At 39.1% G+C, this 26,807-nt stretch overlaps 2 protein-coding genes across 5 annotated transcripts in view; both read left to right on the top strand.

Moving 5' to 3' along the window:
- Rabgap1 (RAB GTPase activating protein 1) overlaps positions 1-26,807 on the top strand; it is a 124,214-nt gene that overhangs the window by 72,304 nt on the left and 25,103 nt on the right. For all 3 annotated transcript variants that reach the window (XM_021155632.3, XM_085834965.1, XM_021155633.3), the window contains exons 14-17: positions 18,166-18,279; positions 22,842-22,916; positions 25,942-26,067; positions 26,549-26,692. In XM_021155632.3, the coding sequence (XP_021011291.1) occupies positions 18,166-18,279; positions 22,842-22,916; positions 25,942-26,067; positions 26,549-26,692 (459 nt within the window). The remainder of the gene's footprint in view (positions 1-18,165; positions 18,280-22,841; positions 22,917-25,941; positions 26,068-26,548; positions 26,693-26,807) is intronic.
- On the top strand, positions 10-17,238 carry Gpr21 (G protein-coupled receptor 21). Of its 2 annotated transcripts, none has more exons than XM_029474581.2 (2): positions 10-1,865; positions 2,466-17,238. In XM_029474581.2, exon 2 carries the CDS (start codon positions 2,851-2,853, stop codon positions 3,898-3,900), a length of 1,050 nt encoding a protein of 349 aa, XP_029330441.1. In that variant the 5' UTR covers positions 10-1,865; positions 2,466-2,850; the 3' UTR covers positions 3,901-17,238. The 2 variants fall into 2 exon arrangements, with proteins under 2 accessions (XP_029330441.1, XP_021011311.1); XM_021155652.3 differs by having other exon boundaries at positions 10-2,102.

Here is a 26,807-nt window from a genome sequence, read left to right as displayed (position 1 = left end):
CTGAAAAATCACTTTGTAGACCAGGCTGGCCTCGAACTCAGAAATCCACCTGCCTCTGCCTCCCAAGTGCTGGGATTAAAGGCGTGCGCCACCACCACCCGGCAAGTTGAATCATTTTATTTCATGTTTATTTTATAGTTTGTTTTTCTAATGCTGGCTTTTATACATGCAAGTCAAGAGTTCTACTGTTCAAGTGTGATTCTAGTCCCAACTAAAGCCATACATTTAGGGTTAAAAAACGGTATAACACAATAGATTATGCTAGTGCAGAGGCAAGCCAGTTTCTTTGAGTTTGAGAACAGCCTGCTCTATATAGTGTGACTCTGCCTCAAAAATAAAATAAAATAAAATAAATGAAAAGTTTAAACAAGCATGTAACATGATTTTATATGTCTGACAAAAGGCAGTTTGTCTTGCTTCAAGTCCTAGCTTCCCTGTTTTCTACCTGTCTTTGTTGGACAATTTAATATCTCTTGGCATAAAATGTGATAATTGAACCTTGCTTATGACTATTAGTATTAATAAGGATAATTCATAGTCATAATAAGTATAAGCTGCTGCCTAGTTATTGTTATTTACTTATCTATTATTTCAGTTTTAGAATATTATTTTGGCCTCAGTGAAACTGTGGCAAAAGATAAGTGTGGCTTGAATTGGGGTGCTGGAAACACTTTTTAAGACATTCAGTAGGTGATTAAAGCATTAGATGGTGGCAGACTGGTTGGCTGTCTGGAACTGTAGGATTCTTTTTCATCCCATGTTTTCAGACTACAGCTGTGCTGAGATACTGGAATATAAAATTGCAGATCAGGAGACTGATGGATATATTGTGTAAGAGGTTCTCAGGGGTAGAACCCTCAGCATACATGTGCTAGGGACTGGGAGAGTAGGAACAGGAGTGCCTCAAGTTATCAGTGAGTGACAGTGATTTAAATACAAAAAGCTCTGAGGCAGGAGGCTGTCCCTTCTGTGCTGCTCTTCTCTACTGAGGCCTGTCACATACTGTTATTAGTCTCCTTGAACACGTCTCTGGGGTCCTTACTTTCCTGAATTAAAGTGTTCACACTTCACTGAACTGTGATTGTAAGCATCCTTTGCCCACAGTAAGAAAGCATGTATAAAAATAAATAAAAATACAAGTTGGACCACATGGTTTTTTGTTCAAGTGTACAGATCTCCTAGGATTACTACAGTTGCAGCATTTGTTTTCCTTTACTGATGAGGTGAGGCTTTATTCAGGCAAAATTATACCATTCCCACAGCACCCAGTTTATGAAAACGGAAAGCACCGTTTATGACATTATCCAAAAAAGTAGTGTGTTATTTCAATTTGCATTGTTTTAGATAAGTAGAAACAAGATTGAACTGTAAGATGCAAAGACTTGGTACCTGAATATCTGTGTACTGTCACTCCACTCAAGTGGAGTACCTAACTAAACTGAGGAAGAAGGAGAGACCAAATACCATCATTTCCAAATATTAGCCAATATCTAATAAATGATAAAGGAAAATTGAGGCTGAATATTGTCTCTCATCTGTAACATCTTGTGCAGCTGAATTAGACTTCCTCAGGTGCCATGTACTGTTAGCATGCTTCCTCCTGTGACACTGTCCTTTGTTCTTGGGGACACAAAAATAGGACTTTCACCCTCTCTCCTCTGGTACTGTACTTCAGCCCAAATCCTGACTCCTCCCTCTCTCCATCCCCACCTCTGCCTATGTTTCTTACTGGCAATCTGAATTCTGCTCATTTACCTATGAGGAAGATTGCAGACCGACAAGGAAACAGCTTTCAGATACTTCCTGTGAGCACACCAAGTCAGTGCCTACTGTGCCGTCCGGAAGCTCCTCTGTGGGAATAAATGGTAATGAGTTGTCCAGCACGCTAGAGTGTGTGTGTACCCTAGCACACGTTTCCCTTCCCTGCCCCCTTTCTTCCTTTTCCCAAGCCCCTCTCTCTGCTTCTCCTCCTACTCCTTTAGCCCCTCCCTCTGTGCCTTAGTTCTGCAGTAGGCTGGCTTTACGAACATTCCTGCATTGCAAGGCTTTCGGTTAAGGATGAATTGTGGCTTTTGTTTGGATTACAGCATGCAGAATCACAGGTAACACTCTGAAATTGAGCTAAGCAGATAAATTGTATTAAGGTGTTTGCAGAGATATAATAGTACATTGGATTTAATGGAGAAAATAATCTTGGTTAATTTTTATCAATGATAATGTTTTCAGGATTACCATGAGGAGATTCTCCTACAACACGTAAAATAAAAGAAAATGAGGGTTTATAATTTCTTTCTTTATGTTGATCTTGGAAGCATGGTATTACTGTTCCTCTGAAGTAAGGGCCGTTTATGGAGGGGGCTACTTAGGGTAAAGTGGGAGGGGTGCTGGCAGTCAGAGCTAGCTAGGTTCTTTGTCTAGGATGTGGAATGCAAAATGTAAAATGCTCTCTCCTTTTCTTCTATCAGCTGTTCAGAGGAGACTCATTACAACTCCTGCTGAAGCTACTAATCTTCCTCCCTCTGCCCCTCCCCCACCCACACTTGGCCTGAAGACACTGTCCCCAGTTTGCCTTACTCCCTTGCTATGTGTATGGTGAACCTGGCAGTATGGCTGCATCTGGGACTGGCCAGACAACTGCTGTTGGCTTTCCCTATTCCAGGAAGAATTTAAAGGGAAATTGTACAGCAGGCAGTATACCCACCACAGCAGCAACCCCAGGAACGTGGTGACTAGGGCTCCCTGGCTTTGTCACAGGCATGCAAAGCTGACTGCCATAACAGTAGCTGCTCCTGAGAACTGAGACAGCAGCCAGGTGGCAGCATGAAGTGAGAGCCAGTTCCTGAGCACGAGATGAACTCCACCTGGGATGGTAATCAGAGCAGCCATCCTTTCTGTCTTCTGGCACTGGGCTACTTGGAAACTGTCAGGTTCTGTCTTTTGGAAGTGCTGATTATTGTCTTTCTAACTGTATTGATTATTTCTGGCAACATCATTGTGATTTTTGTGTTTCACTGTGCACCTCTGTTGAACCATCATTCTACAAGTTATTTTATCCAGACAATGGCATATGCTGACCTCTTGGTTGGGGTAAGCTGCCTGGTCCCTTCCTTATCACTCCTCTCCTACCCTCTTCCAATTGAGGAGGCCATGACTTGCCAAGTATTTGGTTTTGTAGTGTCAGTTCTGAAGAGCATCTCTATGGCTTCTCTGGCCTGTATCAGCATTGATAGATACATTGCCATCACTAAGCCTTTAACCTATAATACCCTGGTTACTCCCTGGAGACTACGCCTCTGTATTTTTCTGATTTGGCTGTATTCCACCCTGGTCTTCCTGCCTTCCTTCTTCCACTGGGGTAAACCCGGATATCATGGAGATGTATTTCAGTGGTGTGCAGAATCCTGGCACACCAACTCCTACTTCACATTGTTCATCGTGATGATGCTGTATGCCCCAGCTGCCCTCATTGTCTGCTTCACGTATTTCAACATCTTCCGCATCTGCCAGCAACACACAAAAGAAATCAGCGAAAGGCAAGCCCGATTCAGCAGCCAGAATGGGGAGACTGGGGAAGCCCAGACCTGTCCAGATAAGCGCTATGCCATGGTCCTATTCAGAATCACCAGTGTGTTTTATGTCCTCTGGTTGCCATACATCATCTACTTCTTGCTGGAGAGTTCTACTGGCTGCAGCAGCCGCCTTGCATCCTTCCTGACTACCTGGCTTGCTATTAGTAACAGTTTCTGCAACTGTATCATTTACAGTCTCTCCAACAGTGTTTTCCAGCGAGGACTAAAGGGCCTTTCAGGGTCTGTGTGTACTTCTTGTGCAAGTCACACCACAGCCAAGGACCCTTACACAGTTAGGGGCAAAGGACCCCCTAATGGATCTCATATCTGAGGGGGGCTCATATATTCAGTCGCTCTATTTTCAAGGAGAAAGGATGGCTTTGGTTCAGTTTTTTTCTCTCCATCTCTGCTTCCAGTTCGCTAGAGAATTAAGAGCAGCTACAGACTATCCAGATAACCTTCATAGTTTGCAGAATTTCCTTCCTAAATGAGATTTAAAATTAGAAGAATCAGGATCATGAAAAGAATCACTCTTGATCCAGTTTTTGAAATGTCATGGAAGTGACTACAGTTCTCAGATTCAAAAGGAGTAAAGCCATAGTTGACACCTCTCCCCACTGGCGTGGCTGAATCTGGGTGTGAAAAGCATCAGCATGTTAAAAATAACCATTTTCTTGTCCCTTTCTGGATTCTTAAATGCAAGTTGGAATTTATGTGCAATTGGTATCTTCTAACAGAAAATATTAACATATATTGATGAACTAGCAAGGATTTTCTTTATTTGTGCCAAAATATAACTGTACTGCAAGTTTAAGCATTCATTTGGATAGTGAAATGTTTTCTTTTCTTGCCTTTTGAGAGCAATCTCCATAGGATGAGTAATGTGAGCACTGAATATTAATTTATAGAGTTTTGAAATGAAGCAACTGTGCAGTGAAGCCACACAGTGTGTGAGAGCCAGCTGCTTTCACCTCATGCTTCTGAGCATTGTGAGCATGTGTGCAGTAATGACATTACAGTGCTCTTTCTGGGCCTCTGTCTGTAAATATTGAGAATGTGTACACTGAGTTGGATTTTTTATAACAAAATATATTTAAATAAATAATAGATGGACAGCTTTCTAGTTGTAATGTGAAAATATGTTTTTTAAAGTGACTGTAGTGTTTTCTGTTCTAATCCAAAGTCTTCAATGAGAACTGAGTCCACTGACGCAATCAGCCCAGGGTCAACGTAAACTGTCTGTCTTCTAAATAGTCAGCTAGCATCACAGTTTTGGAAAACATTTTTTGGACCCTATTAAGGAGGCCTCCTGGAAGGGGAGCAGGGGACTCTGGTTGGGCCAAGTCTCCTTCATGCTATCCTATTTTTGGAAAAAAATCCTTTGAGATACATTTCTTGCCTCACTTGTCTGGTTTTGTTTTTCCAGAGCATTAACAAATGTATAGGATTTTATTGTTTAGAACTCAGATATTCTGTGTTTATAAGTAGAGTTAACCTTTTAAAAGTGTCTTGAAAGCAAGAGAATTGTTTGTCTAATAGGAGAGAAGGTGTTTGTCAGTTAGTGTCAGAATCCCCTCTACTGCATGCTAGTTTTCATTTTTATTGTCAGAAAAATTAATTGGCCTCTGCCTTTGGCTAGAGGTTGTAGTGTGCATACAACAGTTATATTTGGTGAAGTGGACAATGGAGGAAACCCAAAAAAAGGACACAGATACTTTATAACATAGGCAGCTATGCCTCCTCGCCTTTTCACCCTGATGTTAAAAGACTGTTCTTTTAAAAAAGAAGACATGTTTCTTTCCTTACACATACACACCATTCTGGTATTGCACCCTTGCAAACAAGGCAAATAATTTTTACTTGTATATCCATAGCAGAGTTTATTTGTTCTGTTTGCTGTGTTTTCTGACTTTCCTAAAACTCACTATCTAGACCAGACTGGCCTGAACTCACAAAAATCCACCTGTCTCTGCTGGGATTAAAGATCCACCCTACCCTACTTCCAGCCAATTTGGATTTTATGTTTTAACCTCATATGTGTTCTGTTTTAAGTTTTTTAAATGACTGAGAATTATAAAACCGTTAAAATTTCAGATTCCAAGTTATATTGGCAGGTGGGTCTCTGAGTTCAAGATCAGCTGCTGAGAGGGGGGGGGGAGGAGAGAGAGGGAGAGAGGAGAGAGAAAGAGAGACTGATTCTGAGTTCTCCAAATCTTGCTTGTTCTTTATATGTAGTATTAGCCAAGTTTGGCTCTGATGATTCAGAATTTAGAGCTCATGCTGAAAATGCAGGGTTAGAAATAGCTTTGTTGGATTTCAGCTTCAAGGAGAAATTGTTTTCCCCTGGATTCTGAAAAACAGTTTGTAATACATTTCTCCTTGCACTGCACAGCTGAGAGGTTAGCTCTATAGATTTGGTTTGGATATGTTTCATTTCCACATGGTGGCTCACAACCATCTGTAATGGGATGCAATGCCCTCTTCTGGTGCGCCTGAAGACAGCTAAAGTGTACTCAAATAAAATAAATAATAAATAAATCTTTAAAAAAAAAAAAACCTGTAATAAGAGAGTCGACTTCACTCTTAGAAGGAGTTAAGTCCCTTTTGTTTTTTGTTCTGGGATTCCATTTTGTAACAGTGAAAAAGAAAATTGTTCTGGTAATATCTAACCAAGCTGATATGTTAATCTAAACACAGCTTTTTAAATAAGATTTTTAAAAAAAAAAACAGGTGCTTAGTTTTACTAGTATTAATTTCTGGTTTTATTAAAGACATTTTTTTGGTGGCGCACGCCTTTAATCCCAGCACTCGGGAGGCAGAGGCAGGCGGATTTCAGAGTTCGAGGCCAGCCTGGTCTACAAAGTGAGTTCCAGGAGAGCCAGGGCTACACAGAGAAACCCTGTCTCGAAAAACAAAAAACAAAAAAAACAAACAAAGAGTAGAATTTATATTGCTTTTGGGCGCACAGACTAAAGAAGAAACTAAGTAAGGTAAAGGAAAACATCCAGATAGACCCTCTATTACCCTAGGTACTAACAGATGTCTTTTCAGATTGTCTCTCTCCATTGTTCTGTGTAAATGTTAAGGCTTAAGGAATAGATTCTATAGCTCCATTCATTGTCTGCATGGCCATTTTATTTATAATTTGCTGGGTAAGAAGAAATGAAGGGCATAGTTACATAATCTTGGGGAGGGGGCGATTCTCTGCATCATAGACTCAGTTGGTGTTTAATCTTTTTATTCTGCCACATTTATGGCAACATTTGATGACATTTTGTTTGAATACCAATCTGACTAGTTCAGAGTCAGAAAAACATGCATACTTTTAGACTCAAATACCTCAGATAGCTCATTTAACTATGGTATTTTACTAGCATCAGAATACACATATGCTTTTAGAGATAGTGTAAAATTACCTTATAGTAAAGTTTGAAGTAAGAGCATGCTAATTCTTTAACTTGTAAATGAATTATGTTTTTATACAGTGATTTCAGTGAAAATATTTGTGCCACTTAGAAGTGAGGAAGTAGTTGCATTTGAGACAGTACCCACCTCAGACAGAGCACTGAGTAGCCCAAATGGGTACTGGAATTATTCACAAGCTTGCTTCTTCCTACTCAAAGTCCTGTTTTGGACAGGTTTTCTTTTTAGCAGTATTGCTGGATAAATTCTATTTGAGTCTTTTATAGTGGCTTTTCTTTTGTACTTAAATAGTTTATGTAATATTTTTAAGATTGGAGAAACTTGAACTTTCATACTATAAATGAACTATCTCGAGTTTAACGGCAGGTCTACAGGCTCAGATGGTAGAATGATATGGGAAGGGTTTCCTCGGCTTTTCAAAGATCCATTTGGAAAATGTGCAGTGACTTTGTAGGAAATATCTTAATTGCATTGACCATGTACTTCTGTATTAAAAAGATCTGTGAAATAAGTTATTGGCAAGCCAGGGTTTATTGTTACATGATCAGTTTGGAAGATATTTCATGGTGGGGAAATAGTAGCATTGCAAGTTTGTTTTTTCTTTGTTTTGTTTTGTTTTGTTTTGTTGAAGCCTGTAAGTCATGGAATAATGTAGTTTTGTATCATTTTCCTGTCTCAGCTTGAAGAAAAATCAAATGTAAATATACTAAATTATATACAGTGTTGATATATATTGTTGAGGTAACTGTTTCTTATGACTGACTGCAAGTGAGTCACTGGCATTTCTTTAAAAATTTGGGTGATAAAAGGACATCTGACACAGTAACAGTGAACTTTGAACTGAGAATGTAGAAACCTGATTAGCTGGTTAGTAAAGTAGGAAGAGAAAAAGATGCTAAAGGTTCTTTCATCCATTATAGGGATCCATAGAACTGGATCAGGTAACAAATGTGGGTGTACCATTGAATGCTTCATGAATAAAAGTGATTATCTTATATAAATATATCTGCCATTGTTTCACATTTATGCAGTATGTTATGGTGTGCTTCCATACATTTCTATCGTGCAGGCTCAATGCTAGATCACTACTCCATGCTATTTAGCAACCCCTGAAGACCATATGACAACTTGTTTACTTTTATTGTCTGAAAATTTAATGAGTGCAAGAGACAGTACCCCTGATAGCTACATCCCCAGAGTCTAACACAGAACCTGCTCCAGAGCACAAGTCTTAGTAAACAGTAAAACAACAGTTTTCTATCTCTGTCCTCTTTTCCTGACATTGGGGGCTTTTGTATCCAGAAGAGGGCATTTCCAGTGAGGTGTCATCTCTGTCTTACAGAAAATTCTATTCTTGATGTTTTGTATGGTAAGTCTGTAATTGGGTTTTCTAGGGACCTCACAGACAACCCCACCTGGAGGAATTTATCAAGGCATCCTTAGGAGAGAGACACATGGTTGGTTTTTATTTAGGATAAGTTCACATAATGGCAGTCTGTTTCCTGCAAGTATATCATTAAGCACACCTTGTGCAGATGGCTGCCCGGTGGAGAGGGAAGTTCATAACACCGTTCTGGCATGTGAGGGATCAGCATTGTGATTGCAGAAGCCTTGCTATGCAGACACAGGAGGAGTCTCTGGCCAGTGCTGACCTGCCTGTGCTGTTGAGTACTGTGTTGCTTTCATCTAGTTCTCTTGTCACTTGTCTTCTCATCAGACCCCTTGCAAGTCATGCTAGCCTTTGAAAGTCTTCTTTTAAGATGATTTTATGTCACTGATTTTATAATTCATCATTTTACAGCTTTCTGTTTGGTGATCCAAACAGAAAGCTAATTTCATTAGTTTGCTTCTGGGGCAGCTTGTCTTGGTCTTAACATAGTGTCTATTTGGAAAAACAAAGTATATGGGGTCTCTTAGGGAATTTATAGTATCATTTGGGCATTGGTGAAATACCAGATACTTAGGCCATAAGGTCATGTGTATCAAAGAAAAGAGGGGTAGTAAAGGATTAGAAATAATTGTTCTTATTCTGACTTTTACATGGGGAACCAAGCCCAACTGCTCCCATGTGCTATGACCAGAATTCAGACCTCTGCTTCTTGATTGTTCCCCCTTCTGGTACTTTGTGTTGCAAAGAGTTAGAATTTAGTTTGAACGGGCCATCACCTGGACATGCACAGCTACACACGTGGCTAAATCTAGTCAAAAGGAGTATAAGCAACGATATACATGTAAACCCCAGGCTGTTAGGTTTTAGGAGAATCTCATGAGCACCTTATTCAATCTACGTGCCCAACAGATGGCACAGCAGTGATTACTTTTAACCTTACTTAGACAAATTAGGAAGCAAAGGCTTAAATACACGGAGCTTCTAAGTGGGGAACCTTGATTATAACCCAGGCCTTTCAGACAGCAATGTCCAGGTGGTTACTTCATTTACTTCTCAGGGGAACCTAACAAGTATTTGTTTCTAATTTCCTCCTTTTGTTGGTCAGGAATGTTCAGGCTTAGACAGGGTAAGAACTTGCATGGTTGGGAACTTTCACAGAGTAAATGAAAGCACTGTACCCACTGGGCCACCTTGTTCAGTATATTTGCCTTATATTTTTTGAGAACAGTTTGCCCTGTGTTACCCAGACTGCCCTTGAATTTCTGCCTTAGGCTCCTGAAACTACTACAGTAACTGGGGCTGTAGGTATGCACTTGTCCCTGCCTGCTTCTCATTTAATACTACAGCTTCTTGGAAAGTAATCAGAGGCCGAAACAAACACAGATGCGGGCTTCCTAAGGAACCCTTGAAATTAAAGTCCAACTGATACAACCTGAAAAGAGTTCATTATTGTAGAACAAGGCACTGTTTAAAACAAACAAGCAAAAAGGTCTGAAATTCAAATGTAAAAGATATTTTTAAACATCAGACAAGCTCAAAAATAAAGCTTAAGTAGGGGTAGCTAGTAAAATAAGAAAGGCAGAGGCAGGATAGTAAGTGAAGAGAGAAACAGGCTCAGTTAAGGATAAGTGAGTATCAGGGAGTCGTAATGTTAAGGCCCAGTGCAGACATAAGGAGACGACGTGGTGCTTTTCATTGAAAGATATCAAAACACCGAGGATGGAGAAAAGCTCTAGAAGCTCGGTATGAGGAAGGAAGCCAGAATTTTATATCCAGTTAAACTATTATTCAAATGTGAATATAAACCCACTTTATAACATACGGTATATTTGAATATATTCACCAGCCTTTCATACATTCTTAGAGAGTTGCTGAACAATGTATCTCCTCAGAATGAGAAAGGAGAAATAAGTAAAATCCAGGAAAATGTCTCCAGGGAGGAAGAAGTCCCACAAAAAGAGAAAACACTGGGGAAGAGGCTGTAAAGGTGAATTAGATAGTAGCTGGTCAAAAATAAGCAGAAAAAAGACATCTCAGTTAGAGGTCTGTTCTTAAGGAGTAGATCTTAAGAGTTGGTTTATCTGTGGTATTGTGGATACAAGGGAGCCTCAGACATTCAAGAGAGCTATACATTATTACTGAGCTGTACATCATCAATGACAAAGCTATACATTATCACTGAGCTATATACACCTGGGTTTAAGATTCTTTCAGACTTTGAAAGGAATTATACACTGATATTTGCATAGTGTGCTTAGATACGGAGAAAACCAGACAAAATAGGACATTTATGAGAAGAAGAAAAAGGTAAAGGAATAGAATCATAGATGTACTCTGACTCATAAATCATATTGAATTAGCCAAAATTGGTAGCAAAACTATTGAGAATTAGGGGGAAAGAATTGTGGATGCAGACCTGTGAGTGGGCAGAGCCGCAATATCTTCTCCCATAACTTAGAAATCTGTAGGTAATGTCAACAATAGAATAGCCAGCAAAATTAGCAGTTAAGCATTCCATTCAGAATTAAGAAAGACAACCAGCTGTAAAAAGGGGGGCTACCTTTGAGGAGTGTGTGTGTGTGTGTGTGTGTGTGTGTGATTGTAAACTTTGTGTCCTCTGATCTTTAAGGGAGGGTTGTTTATAATGAAGAACATAAACTGTGTTCAGCCAAAGGCAGTGAATTTTAACGGAAGTCAGAGAGGAGGTAACTAGCTGCTGGTTTGTAGGAAGTGTGTGTGGCTAGCACCACCTTACCTGTAGCCTTTAAGAAGCAGTTTCCTGTTACTCATCTTACATCCTTCTCCCAGAAAGACTGGCAAGGTCAGTGTGTCCCTATGGGAATTATGGGGAATTCTGGAGTCATAAGGCCTTTTGGTTCCTAGTCAACTATGATATGTTCTGTGTGTAGCTCCCTCCAGGTTTTTAATGTTTAATTTTCATTGAGAGACTACAACAGCTATTGAAATGCATTCTTTTTATACCATGAGAAGCAATTTATATCATGGGAAGTAATGCATTAATGCAGATGTCTGTGTAGGGATAGATGTTTTCTTAGCTGGGATAGAGGTGGTGAGAGAGTACAAAATGTTGCTTGGAACGTGTAGGTGATAGAGATGTGTATCAAGTAAGTTTCCATAGAAGTCGGTGCATAGGCTCTGGGAGAGGGTTTTTCTGTAGGTCTGTACTCTTCTGCCCTCCCTATTCCCCTCTCTCCAGGCATAATGGTGATGTAGAAAGCATCTAGCTGGGCAAGATTAAGCAAACAACAAAAGTCAGTAAGACCCCAGTAAATTCATCTGTAATGTACCAAATGTATGATTTCTCCCAATGTATGATGGGAGAAAACCTGTTGCAGGTTAAACATAGAAATAAAGAATTATCCTTTCATAAATTACTATAATTGTAGTCTTATTGCTAGAAACAGCACACCCTCACATCTCTGAAGTCTTCTCCCAATGATTTGCAGAACCTCTGTACTGAAGCCTTAGGTATTTCTTCTTGCTTTTAGAGAATGCATTGGGGTTAATGCTGTCTGTTTGGAAACACTGACCTATACATTCACTGTGTAGATGTACTTCATTGGGAAATTCTGGGAGTTATAGTTAGAGCTAAGAAGGCTTGAGGACAATGTGTCCTTTTCAGAGCAGGGAACTAGCAGGTCTCCTTTTTTAAAAAATATTTTAAAAATGAGGTTGGGGGCCAGCGAGATAGATGGTTTGATGAGTAAAGTGCTTACTGCACAAGCATGAGGACATGAGTGTGGGTCCCCAGCACCACAGACAGCCTGGGACTCGTACTATAGGTCCCCAGAGATTACAACAGGCCTGCCTAGCCATGCTCCATGTATGGTGAGTGACTTTAGGTATGTTAGTGATGAAACAAGATAGCCTTTAAATACTTTAAGTAGTTGTCTCTTGACAAGTCTTTCAAGGTTAATTTTTTTTTTTCGGCAAAAAAATGCAGACCTCTTCCTGCATTCTGAATGTTGTCTGGCAGTTTGGAGATGTTCTGTGAACGGTATTATTCATTGTGGTTCTCATTAAGCACTTTTCAGAGCAAGGAACTAGCATGGAGTTGTAACATTCCATCTCAAAGAATATAGCTGCTTCACAGCTGCATAGTTTTTGCTGCACTCTCAAGTATCTGACTTAAGTCATTATTTCTAGAAGAAATGAGCTTTATGAAAAAATAGTTGGGTATTTGTTGAATGTTTAAAAGAGAACCATTTTAGTAATTGTAATTTAATGGATTAAGTTATATAAAAATATAACTTAAGGAATGTAAGAATTGACTTGGGTTTTGTATTATGTACTGTGTACTTTATGATAACTGTGTTTTTATTAATTTTGCGTGCATTTGTGGAGAGTGGCAGTATAGAGGTCAGAGAGCAGTCCGGATAACCCAGTTCTCCTTTCCTACTGTATGGGTCCTAAGAACTGGCATCAGGCTTGGCAGCAGATTTTTTAGTTATTTTGTTGGTGGTGATGGTTGGTTACTGATTGAGATGGAGTCTTACTTTATAATAACTTCCTAGCTTACCTGAAATTCACTGCATAGACCATGCAAGTCCAAGATTTTGTTCTTAGCATGTGATACCCTGTAAAATTTTAAGCATCCAACATAATACAGTAATACTAAGCTGTTAACCTTACTACTTATTTGATGTGCATTGAAATAAGTGTTTAGAAGTATTTAGTTATCAGAAACATGTTTACAATATGGCTTTGCACATAATTTTGTACCTTCTGATTTAATTCTTAACTTGCTGCCCTTACCAACACCACCACGTTTTTACTCGGAATGATTCTCTGCCTGTCCACTTTTGTCAGTAACAGTTTTTAGAGTGCCGGGTCCTTGAGCTCTTCAGATGTGTTGCTATGCAGGAGAACAATAGTCAAGCAGGAAAAGGTTGATCACACTGTTAGCATTTATGCCTTATCTATACATGATTTCAGGCTATTTTGCCAAACATTGGCCAGTTTTCCTGTGGGAAACTTGAGCCCTAAAAGGAAATGGACATAGCTAAAGGGCTACATGTCACTTGGGACTTAGGTTTATTTTTAGAAAGGCATTATAATGCCATATTTGGTCTGAAACAATGTGACAGTGGTCCATTATTTTATTAAATACAGAGATGTCTTTTCTGAAGTCAGCCACTTTCCTCTTACATTGTCATCCATAGTGTCAGAATAATGCTTACATATTCATCCAGTTGGTACAGTTTTATACATACAGATGAAAAGTGCTTCTTGAGCAGATATTTCTACAACAGGCATGCTAAGCATAGTTTTTATAGTTAAGACTCTGGTCACATTACATGGTTGCCTTTCATGTTCCATGTTTGGGGAGAGTTGTTCGTTTTGTTGGATGTTAGGGATGGGAATGAAGAGGCAGAGGCATTTGAAGTTCACTATAATTGTTTGTCTTGAAAAGGAAGAACTCACTAAATGAGACGATAATAGAAAATCTGAAGTAGATCTCTACCTTGAAGACTGGTTTAAAACAAAATAAATCTAACCAGCACAAATACTTGTTCTTGAGTACTACAGTGTTTGTCAGATGATTCATAGGTTAAAAGAAAAAATCTTATTCTGTCATTTGTATTTGAAGTGTCAGTGTTTCTGTTGTCTCTTCTCTATAAATTAATTTGATTGTAATAAAGTATGATATTGGTAGCATACAATAGATTTCTTGAATTACATACTGTCTGATTACAGACCTTTTCTTCTCTCCAGACCAGTTATAAGTCCCAAACAGCACAACATGCCAAATACAAATTTTGTCTTTTGGTTTCTCTGCCAACAACGTCTAGCTCAAATCGGGTGGGAAAAAGTTAGCACTGATGTACTAGACCTTGTCTCTCCCACTTTCTTCCACTTAGTGTTTCTTCTTACAAACCCAGGCAAATAGGCTAGGCTTATAATCAGATGGCTAGAAATACTGCAGGATCTAGCTTAGGTAAGTGGGCTGGCTGCCCAGGGTTGTGAAAACTAAATCAAAACAACAGAGGCGCACACAGAAACAAAATTGCCTACTACAGAGTTTAAATCTTGTCCATTGTACTGTTGTCTAAGTAGAACAACTCCAGAATCCACAGAGTGGCCTGATCTTAGTACCTCGAGTTAACCTATGTGTTCTATGTTCATGGAAATGTATTCCTAGGCTGCTCTGTGTTTTAGGTGCTTGAGCTTTGGAAGGGAAACCTTTAAAACATTAACTACAGGGTGCCTTTATAGTATTTCATATATTTAAATATGTGTAGATCAATTTCCCTTTCTTTGGTTTAGCTTTTAAATTGTGCTGTTAACTTTAAACTGGTGCCAGTTTTATTGTCATGGGTTCCCCCCACCCAGCCCCCTCTGGAATCCATTCTCCTAATGTATGTGAAAAGCAGTCTCTACTAACAAATTTATTTTCTACTAAAATCCAACAACTTTGATTTCTACCCAGATCCCTTCTCATGCATTGGTATGGAAGGACAGTACTCTAGGACAGAAATCCCATGGTTCCTAGTTGAAAAGCAAGTAAGGACTTAAAGAACAATTGTGATAGCCATGGGGAACCAGTAATCTTGCATTTGCACAGATACATAATGTATGTATTTAGTTCTTGAAAGCTCAAATTAACCATGGAGATGTTTGCTTTATTTTTTTAGTTTTTTATTGTTACTAAATGAGGTCATTATTTAGGTTTATTTCTAGGATTCTTGTTTTGACATTGAAAAGATAATAGACACTAGTTCACTCTCCATGGTGTAGAAAATGCTTATAATTCTTAGAAGTCAGTTGTGATAAGGACATTCAGTAGTGTGGTAGAGCATCTAAGCCAAAGTTTACAGTGATAGCAGATATGAATGGTGCTGCCTCAACAGTAGAAAGAACTGACTAGAAAGTTGTCCTCTGACTTCCACAGTGTGCTGTGCCACATGCTTTACCTGTATTAACAGACACTCGTGCACACACACACACCAAAAAAACAAAAACAAAATAAGGCTATGCAACCAGTATAATATATTTTATTCATGAAAATACATTTTAAAGATAGGACATGGGCAAGGTATGATTGACACATAACCTGTAATCTTAGGACCAGAAAGCTGAAGCCAGCCTGAGCTATATAGTAAGACCCTGTCTCCTAGATAAATAATGTATTTGAGTGGGCTGCTTTTCTGTTTTATGAAGTGATCCATACAGTTTTATGGCATTGATAACATTATTCCTGAGAACTTTTCATTTGGGCAACAAACTACTTGAGAATTACAGTCCCCCTTCCTTTTTATTTCTCATGGCAGCCTTCCACTGCACTTTCTTTGTTTGGGTACTACTTTTTCTTCCTGCCATTCTTAGCTTTCTATTTTCCAGCTTGAGTTTACAAAGAGTATGTATTCAAAGCACTTCCTCCAGTTCCCAGGGCCTTATTAATCTTGAGAAGTTACCCAGTTGCCCTGTTCTCACAATAAGGTATAAAAACAGACATCCAGAGAGATTACAGACTTCAGTACCACTATGGTTTGAACTAAAACAATTTTGATGTGGGAACAAGGAAATACCACTTACTATAACTTCCTTAAATTTTAACCCACAAACTGTTTTAAAGGAGCCTTTCTCCCAGTCTCACCACCACATATCAAGCATCATGACAGAGCTAAGGAAGAGTCACTAGAAATGAGCCCACCTAGCATCTAGATTTTGCTTTAGTGACATGTACTCATGAAAGGAACACAAACTGTGGTGGTTTTAAGGGATACTGGTCAGACATTTCATACAATGTCCTTCAAGAAATTATCTGGTATTTTTCTCATGAAGTTACTTACACGAAAGATGAAGATATAGTAAAAGCCATTTTTGTAACACGAGGAGTGCCTGCTAGCAGAATGACTTACTGTTAATATTGATCTTGGTTGTCTTTGTGAGACCAGGTTTCTGGGATTCTCCCCTGCATGGTTATTTTTTGCACCCAGCCCTCATTCCATATTGTACTTCAGTCCTCCAAAGGAAGTGTGTCCATGTTTGAGTAGTGGAGGAGTCCTTGAGGGCATAATATATACACAAGTTACTTGAAATTGGCCTGCCTGGGTGATGTATCTCTTTACCCTACTTATTTAATCCATTTTTTTTTTTAATGTAGAGACTCACAGATATTTCTCTCATACTCAAGACTCAGTATTACTTTATCCCTTTGTTGCTTAAATTATTTGGCATTAGAAACATTTTCCTTGGCTGTCAGTGTCCTTCTGACAGACGCTATCAGTGTAGGTATTGTCTTGTGGGTAGCATTATTGTTAGGGGTTGGTGGCATGGTTTGCGGTAGTAATAAAAGAAAGAAACCTGCGTGTTTATTTTTGTCTTTTTTGGCAATACAAAATGCTGCATGGTTTTCTGGGTGTTTTGCCTTGGTCTTAGAGTCATTCATTAGCCTTTTATTAGCAAATAGTAAACTTGTAGATGTTGAGTGTGCTGTGTAATTTACCAGAGTGATTGCATGATGGTACATCCTGGTCATTATTTGTAAGAGATCCAGGTGTTGCATTACTTTACCAACACTTGGTATTTTAATTTTAACCAGCCTCATGTGTGTAGTTTCTGAGCTATTTAAACTGTCTTATTTTGTTGCTTAAAGTGCAAGAGACAGTTTCTTGATAATTGATTTTTGTAAACTACAAAAAGTATTTTTAACACTCATATGAAAGACCCAAGTATTCAAAAGGGCATACAAGTTATAGCAGGGTCTGACATTGTTTCTGGGCTGAACACACATAAACTTCAGTTGGCAGCAGCAGCAGTTAGGTGAATTTAAAATCAACACACAAATCTCTCTGGCACATTGTCAAGGACATGGGTTTGTTTTCAGAACTCTGTGAGATTTGTAATGTTATTATTCTGACAAGAACTTACTAAATTCATCATTAGAATTTTGGTGGCTGGGTTCATATGGGTTGGCCTATGGCAAATCAAATGGATTAGTTCCAAGTTCTTCAGCATATTTTGCAAGACCAAGTATTTAAAGCCAGTGCTTCCCGAGGGACTAGGAAGCAGTTTGTTATCATATTTTTTGCAGGCTTCAGAAATTTACCATGTGAGTTCTCATTGTCTGTTCCCATGGTCAGTGGGAAGGGGCAGGAGCTGGATGAAAACTGTTAGGGAGGTTAGACCCATCAGAGTGTTGGTGTGCCTCATGGACACCTGCAAGCATTATTGATGCCTGTTTACTTTTTTGTTGATTCAGAGACCATTTTTCTCTTCTGGAGGAAGAAATGGGAAGTTTCTCATAGGGCTTTTGAACCCTGGGCCATTTTTTTGGTCGTCTTCTGCATTCTTGTGCCATTTGTCCCTTAGAAACTCTGGTTAAGGGGCTTAACTTTTCCTTTAGATAATAGGTATGAGAGCTTTGTGTCTGTAGGTTAAGCGTTATTTTAGCTTGGTTTTTCTACCATAATCATATTGCCTTCTCCTTTGTGGTAAACTTAAATGTTTTTCTGTGGAAAACTGATTTTTAGCAGGTCATTTTCCTTTATACAGTAGAAAGGCCATTAGCCTCACTTGTTCGCAATGCATAGGGAATGTAGCATCAGGTATGTACAGTGAAATGGCACCTTTCTTCCATCTTGTCCACCCTTATTACTCTTACTTAAGTGATTAGCCCCCTGAAAAGGTAGTAAAAAGTGCAGGCATGAATATGTGTTCTAGCACTTTAAGGACATAAGTAATGGAACCTTTTATATGGATCCTAATAGATATTTATCTTACTAGTGCTCCCATCCCCCTCTTCCTCTCTTTCTACAGGAGTCTCCTCAAGACAGTGCTATCACCAGAGATATTAACCGCACATTTCCAGCTCATGACTACTTCAAGGACACAGGAGGAGATGGACAAGATTCTTTATATAAAATATGCAAGGTATTTCATATTAAAATATAAAAGCATTGGTTTTGAATGGCGGTTCTGAATCTTTGAAATTATATACAAGACAAACTACAAAATGTAATTTGCTTGTTTGAGGGTTTTTGTTTGGATTTGATTTTTTTTTTTTTTTAAACAGGCCTTCATGTTGTCTAGACTGTCTTCAATCTCATTATGTACCAGAGGCTAGTCTTAAATTTGTGTTCTTCTTGTCTCCAGTTCCCAAATCATGGGAGTACAGATGCATTTCATTATGCTGTTTAAAAAGTATAATTTGTATTTGATGTTCAGAATTGGAAAAGAAAGACAGGATCTGAAAGCCAAAGATAACACAATTTTAGACTCACCAAAATTCAGGAAGTAATGAGGGTGGAAAAATGACTCAGTATAACAGCATGCACTGCTCTTCAGAGGACCTGAGTTCGGTTCCCAGCATGCACACCTAGCGCCTTACAATTTCATGATCTCTAGAGCCACAGAATCCAGTGCCTCTGGACTCTGCAAGTACCTGTATTCATGTAGGTCATGTTGCTGTGTTGAAAATCTCTCTCAGCCAGTATCATTTTTAAATGTAATAAGGAAATAAATAGAAAACAGGACATAAGAGACAAAAGATTGAGTGAAGGCCTGTACAGTACTATCTACTGGGAGAGAAAAGCCATTGTATTATGAACTCAAAACCACTGGGTCTGCACAGGACTGTCTCTATCAACAGCTAATCATGGATAGGACCCTTATTCTATGGAACCTTATTCTTCTCTACTAAAGTGTTGGTTACTGAAAGATCGTGGGGGAGTCCTCTTTAGTTGTATACCCACTGGTGAGCCCACCAGGCTCCAGTGAAGAGTTTCAAACCCGAAGTCATACAGAATCCTAGTTCAAGTAAGTGGGTCACAAAACCAAAAATATATAAATGTGGGAAAGGAATTTGTCACAATGCTGTTGACAGATATAGAGGGATCTAAGAGGAGTAGAGTGGAAATAATTAGGATGAATGATATATGCACAAGATTATCAGAGAACAAGTTTGATAACCAGAAAAAGACACAGATTAACTGAAGCCAGTATAGCTAAATGTGAAGCCTAGCAAGACAAAGGCCATGAACTTTCCTTATACAGTTCTCTGTGTTTTCCCAGTTTTTGATAGTATATATTTAGATTTTTCAAATGTGGTTTGTAAAGCACCTAGGAGCCATAGAATATTTATGCACATTGTAAGTGCTAGAGTTGGCTCCATAGATATGACCCAACAACAATGCCAGTGAATGCCCATTCAGGTGGGATTGTAGCACTGCGGCTTAATAAGTAAGTGATGTAAATACTCATTTCTGTCAAAAAGACCTATATTTGAACACTGTAAAAGTAAAAGCCTATATAGTCGTAATCTGTTTTAAATAATATATTTCTCATCTTACAGATACAGAGTATAAGTAGCATAGTACATCAGAGCTACAGTGCTAAAAGAGGTTGGGACTGGACTTTTCAGCCTTGTCCTAACTTCAGAACCAGTCCTTGATATTTTCCTTCTCAGAATAAGATAGATTTTTTTTTTTTTTGTAGTGTGTCCAGGCAAAGCTAAAAATGTGTTCTTAAAAACCCTCCACTTAGAATTGATAAGAGAAAACTATCAGCTAGTTTTTAGATAGGCTTCCTAGAGACACATTAGGTGGTTTGATCTATTAAGGACAGTTAAACTTTAGAGAAGTCATTCTTGAGTTTATAGTTTTAATTTCTCCAAGACACTCAAAGCTGCTACTCTTGTGTAATTTTCTTAGGTCCTTTAGCCGCTTCTTGGTTCTATCTTCCACACATTGCCTCCAACCATTCCTCACCATAGTGCAGAGTTCTCAGAAAGTGTCCTTGTGTTCAGTGTCTCTGCCTCATACTTCCTATCCCTTGATTTCCTTCTGCCTCTCAGCCTCACCAGTAACTTTGCTGTCTTTGGTTCTGCCTGCCTTACCACAGAGACTTTTCCCCAGGAGCTAAGATGGCAGTTCCCCAGCTCTACATGGTCTTCTTGAGGTCCCTCTCACTCTCAGACCAGCAGCTCTCAGTACTGGATAGGTTATTGTGATGAATTTCTTTACATTCCCTTCATGTCTCTCTCCTCATTGCTTTATCTGCCCTTTTATACTTCAGTGTAGACTATTGTCTCTCTCTCACCCCTCCAGTACTAGCTGTATATCCAGAATTCCCTAAATGCCTTCATCCAGCTGGCAAGATCAGGATCCATGAGGACCCTCATCTCAGTTTCTGCAGCCCTTGATTAATTAGGGTCCTTTTCCACACCATTTCACACTCCCAGGTTGTTTGAGATGATGGCTGATGGCCTTTAGAGTTGTACTATCCCTCTGTGCATGCTTGCTCATCGCTCACCCTCTTATGTTGCTGGCAATTATAAAAAACTGCCTTTAGGGTCTAGCCTGCTTTTTACTTCAAAATTTGCTTGTTTATCCCAGAATTAGCTCATTTGTGCAGCTTCCACAAAAATCATGAGTACTACAGTCGTAACATAGTAGAATGAAATAAAAAACACTTGGCGGAAAAAAGAAAAAAAAAAAAAAAAAAAACCCTTGGTGCCATTTTGTAATGTAATGCTTTGTTACTGCTTCGCTAGATGTCTTACTTTATACAGCTTGATTCATGTGTTGGAATCCCCTTACTGACTTAAGTTCTCAGGGACAGTAGCCTTTGGCACACTGCCGAGCATATTATAGATACTCTGTAATAAATGAACTAATATACATAAATAAACAAATGAACTAATGAAATTACTTGTTCTCCCTTTCTTTACTATAGATCCTTGGGCTTTATACTCTCAAATGTTTCCCAAAGCATGCCATGTACTTTCAGTACCTATGTGCATTCATTTGGTCCACTATCAGCCTGAACAGTATATTCCCCTCTACTGTCTACCTGTGAAGATTCCATATATATGTATTTCATCCTGCTACATAAAATTGCTTAAGCTATGCTGAGCCTGTTGCTAGAGAAGATTGAGTGAGGATAGTAAGTCAATACTATGATATTAGCAGTGTGTATAAGTAATGTGCACACAATCCAGTGAAACTGACAAGCACAGGCCTCTGACTTGTAACTGATGAGCTATTGATAATACCTGCAAAGACATTACCAAGTGCTTTCCAGAGAACTGTGATAGCGATTAGCCATGATGATTCTCAACATAGGCCCTAACACTAATTTTTATTTTAAGGTGTGGAAAATAGTGTGTTTCCTGGTATTATAAACAGATTCTTTCTGAAACCCTCTTTTTGTATCTTGTCTTTAAAAAAAATTATACATGCTTCTCATCTTGTAGCCCTCTCATCAAACAAGAAGTGATAAGGCAGGAACCCTAATAAAATTACAGTGAATTGTACCTGTGTTTATGAAAAGAGGATTGTATCTGTTGGTAAAGCTATGGTGTCTCTATGCGAATGATAAAACCTATCATCTGACACACAGCCCAAAAGACAAATTCCAAAACCCCCAATTGTGAACTCCTTTCTTAGGACACAGGAACCTTAGTTCAAAGAATTGGAACAATAAGGGAAGTTTCAACAGAAATAAATTTATCATACAGAAGATAGAAATCATAGGCTCATACATCATTACTTTATGGGAATGGTTCTCAACCTTCCTGATGGTGCGACCCTTTAATACAGTTTCTCATGTTGTGGTGACCCCAACCATGCAGTTATTTTCATTGCTACTTAGTAACTGTAATCTTGCTATTGTTATAAATTATAAAGTAAAATATCTGATATGTAGGATATCTGATACACAATCCCCAAAGTGGTCACAACCCACAGGTTGAGAACCACTGCTTTACTGGTATTCCTCCTTTCTACCATAGCTTATATGAAAAATGCTAATGTTAACCACCGAGAGAGAGAGAGAGAGAGAGAGAGAGAGAGAGAGAGAGAGAGAGAGAGAGAGAGAGAGAGAGAAGCAGAGAATGAACTGTGGGGAAAGTTAGGTGTCAAGATAATGTTCATAGGCAATGGGAATACTTGTCTATGGCCAAGGAAATTATGATTTTAGAGCCATCACTCTTATCAGAAAGGTTCTCACTGTCTTCACCAAAGCCTCTTATCCAAATGGATGACTGAGTAAAATCGTCCCAGCCCTCAGAGCACTGTAGAGTCCTAGAGAAGATGGACATTTAAAATGTAGCCCAGTAGATGCTATAATAACCATAGATGTTTAGCAAGAACCACAGAGTCACAGGGAAAGAGGGAATTAATTGTGGTTGAATTAGAATGCTTTGGGAGTTTAGAACTAGGAGCTGTTAGTACCTGACTTAATGCTCAACTCATTTCTGATAGACTTTCCTCTTGACCAAAGGAGACAGCATGATGACAGTGCCTTTTACCATGAAGACAACATTGGGATTAGAAAGATATATTAGCTTCATTCTTTTAACCTCAAAGTGTTTTAGTGAGGCTTGGGTAGCATCCTTTTTGTTGTTCTTTTAAGAGAAAAAAAAAAAGATCTGAGAGAGCAGATGTGTCCCATGAATGTCTAATTCATTTAAGTACCTTTTCCCCCCCATACAGGCATATTCTGTGTATGATGAAGAGATTGGTTATTGCCAGGGCCAGTCCTTCCTCGCAGCTGTGCTGCTTCTCCACGTGAGTAGCTGGGTCCATGTGCCTGCCTAGACTTAAGCAAGGCTTGAGGTTGGGATTGGCCACATCCTTAGATAGAATCTTTAGCTTGTGTATTTACAAACTTAATTTAACTTTAATGGCACTATGAAAAAAAAATATGATGAGGATGAGTGTTAAAGACCTTTACTCTTCAACTTTTTCATTTTTTTTCATAATAATGTCAGCTAAACAGCCATATTAAGTAGTCTTCATTTGACTGTTAGTTACTGATTTATCTTTGTCTTCATTTTTCATTTCAACAAAAATAACTTACTATCTTTTAAACAAAAGGAGCAAACATTTGAGCTTGTGTCTTGTATGGACCAGGGCATTCTGCATCATAAGTGTAGTATGATCACGTCCCACACTGACGTCCTGCCTGGCACACAGTCCCCAGTCAGTGCCCCTCCCAGCAGATGTGTGCTTCATTAGCTACTGGTTATTCTGTTGCATCAAACATACTAGGTGAATGTTTTAGCAGTGAGCTATATCCCCTGCCCATATGTGGTTCATTTATGGGCCGTTACTCTGACTGTGATCCAGCAACAAGTCAGGTGCTGCATTTGTTCGTATTCTATCCTTTCACTTCATCTAAACCACCATAATCCCTCTTGTTTGTTTCCAAAAAAAGATTTGACCATATTGTTTCATAAAATGTGTCATATTCTTAATTTACCCAATCATTTTCTCATTATTTAACTTAAAGTGTGTGGCAAGAATACTGCCCATGTGGTGTCAGCAGTTCTGAGCACTGCTGGAAATGGGAAGCTTAAGAGTGAGCACAGTGCAAAGCTAGTGACACCATCATCTGTAAGCACATGGCTGCACAAGCATGCCTTAGGGATTGTAATGGCTCCATACAGGGAAAATCCATGAACAGTGAGTGCAAGACTCTAACAGGGACCTTGTCTAGATAAAGGGCTCTTTCCTCTTGGCAGACAAACCATTACAGTGCAGTGAACCTGAAAACCATGGGCTTCTCTTCAGTGTCAGTTAACTCTCTGTATAACATTGCTGTGGAGATACTTTAAAACCATGAAAATAGAGTAGAACATCGCTGCTGCCAAAGGGAGCATAGATTAATTAGAAGCTGAAGAATTTCACATGTATGGAATTTAAAGAGATACAAGTATGACTACAGTAGGAGGGGAAAAAGAGACAGAGCTAGAGAAAAAAATATGGGCTCCTGTGGGAACAACCATGCAAGCCAAAATAAAGCCCACATGTTTGCTCTGAGGGGGCAAGAACTCTTAGGATTTTAAGCCATTTTGTGAAAATGGCTTTACATGTAAAAAGGAAAACCACTATTTTCTCTAGTGTGAACTCAACTTGATGGTGTCTGTAGCAGGCACAGCAGAGTTAACATAGAAAAGCAGGTGCTGTGTGATTTAGAATATGCTAATGCTGTGACATTAATAAACAGGTCAAGTTCTTTTTTTTCTTTATGATTTGTTGTGTTAGCCAGACTATCTGTTTTGCACAACTATGGGGTTCAGCTATTTATTTGTTTCTTTACTATAGTTTCACTCAAAGAACACTTATACCCATTTAAGTATCACCCCTTGAAAATGGCTTTCTCAAATCCCACTTCTGTTTAGAACTCCTGCTTGCCTTAGTTTTAAGTGTTTGTTTCCCTACAAGGAAAATGGGCAACCCAGCATCAGAAATGCCACACAAATCAAGCCACTTTCCCTCACATGTGGGAAAGGGGAACCACATTCCACACCAAAGATTCAGAAAAGCTAGCGTTTTGCCCTATACACCCTGTCCTTTCCAATGAGAATCTGCTAGGCTTTGTCTTGTATTACTCTTTCGCTGTGCTTTTTTTCTCTCTGGGTCCTGTGTTCTAGCCAACGTCATATTCCACAGAAGCTTGTCTACCATCTTGTCTTTTCTGAACTTTGCTACAGTCACATGAAGCTAAAAACATTGCCAGTGCTTTCCTTCTGTTTGAAATGTAGACATCTCTCCATATTCTTGGAGGAATGCTCCATAAAGCCATGGAAGATGCACTTACTCTTAGGTGGATGTTTGTAGACAGAACTGCAGGCGGGTCTTTGGCAATTCAACCCTGCTGCCCACCACTGCTGCTACACTGCTGTTGCTGCTGAGTGACAGCATTAGACTGAGACTGGGGAAGGGCTCTTCTAGAACAAACTTATTGTTTTGCTTTGTTTTTTGTTTTTTAAGATTTATTTTTAATTTATTGTATTTGTGTGTGTGTGTATGCTTATATGCATGTAGGTGCTTATAGAACCTAAAAGAATACAGTAGATCCCCAGGAACTAGAGATACAGGTGTTTGTGAGCCACCATTTGAGTGGTAGGAACCAAACCCAGGTTCTCTGCCAAGAGTAATAAGTGTTTTAACCACTGGAACCCTCTCCACCCTCATGAGTAGTTTTTTTGGTTTTTGTTTGTTTTTTTACAATAATAGGAAAGGAATGACATTATGGCAAGGGGAAGAAAAACAATTGAACAATTATTCAGAAAGCTGAAACATAGCATGTACCAGACTGTTTGTACCCACCTCTAATCCTGCGCTTCCAGAGGGGCCTGTTCTGTTTTTGTTGTATTTTCTATTGTTTTGTTTCTATTGAGACAGGGTTTTTCTCTGTAAACTTGGCTGTCATGCAACTTGTTCTCTAGACCAGGCTAGACTCAAGACTCACAAAGATCTGCCTGCCTCTGCCTCCCAAGTGCTGGGGCTAAAAGCGTGCACCACCACCAATCCAGTTGAGGGGCCTGTTATTGACTCTACGGAACGTACAAGCTTTGCTGTCCTGAGTACTCATTAGTTCTTGTAGTGGTTAATAATTCATCATTACACTCCTGCTTTGGGAGAGGCAGTGGCAGAACAGAGTAGGCATTATTAAACATTCCTTGCCTGAGTCAGTTCATGTTGGGTTTCTGTGCACCACTCCATTTCCTGATAAGACAATGGAGGACAAGCTGAAGATACCGAAGTAATTGTTTTGTTTCCCACCCATCCACTGCCTCTGTTACAGATGCCCGAAGAACAGGCATTCAGTGTTCTGGTCAAGATCATGTTTGACTATGGTCTCAGGGAACTTTTCAAACAAAATTTTGAAGATCTTCATTGCAAGTTCTACCAGTTGGAGCGCCTTATGCAGGTAAAAGGAGCGCAGACTGGATTGGATGAGTAGGTGCAAACTAGTGGCAGAAAGACTGGGAAGCAATGACTTTTATTCCTGTTGTTTCTCACTGTGTGATGAGGATGAGAGTCTGATAGGTTTAAGTCCGTCTTAGAAATGATCAAAAGAGCCCTTTTCTATAGCAAATTCAGGGAGGAAGTGTTCACAAAGGCTACAAAAGTGTCTGTTTAAGAGTTCCCTACCAAAGTTTAACAAGCTTTCCCAAACAAAACATTTCACAACTTAGAAATAAAAACTAGCTTTCTAAATACTTGTCACTATTCTGTGGGAATTTCTCTTTCTTTCAACTAGTTTGTAGTCTGAAAAGAACTGGTAAATGCTATGGTCACTTAAGAGATATTTATACAAGTATATGATTTTCTAGGCAAATTTATGAGCCTCCTGAGAAATGATAGCATAACTGCATATGTGCCCAGAACTAATAAGTTTGCTATTTCAGGAATATATTCCTGATCTATACAACCACTTCCTGGATATCAGCCTTGAAGCACACATGTATGCCTCCCAGTGGTTCCTTACACTTTTCACTGCAAAATTCCCTCTCTACATGGTCTTCCATATCATCGACCTGCTCTTATGTGAGGTATGTATCAGAGGCACAGGACTTCAATTTGAGTGTGAAGTACAGTTTACTATAAGCTCTATCAGGTCTCTTGTCCTCTGTTTTCTTTTGGTATTGCCAAGTCTGGGTTGAGGTG

Source organism: Mus caroli, unplaced genomic scaffold, assembly GCF_978045245.1.
Source record: "Mus caroli unplaced genomic scaffold, Mus_caroli_1 scaffold_2, whole genome shotgun sequence".
NCBI lineage: Eukaryota > Metazoa > Chordata > Mammalia > Rodentia > Muridae > Mus > Mus caroli.
This window is presented reverse-complemented; position numbering and strand designations above follow the sequence as displayed.

Bases quoted from the DNA above. Each gene is read 5' to 3' on its own strand.
- Gpr21 (XM_029474581.2), top strand. From the start codon at position 2,851: ATGAACTCCACCTGGGATGGTAATCAGAGCAGCCATCCTTTCTGTCTT.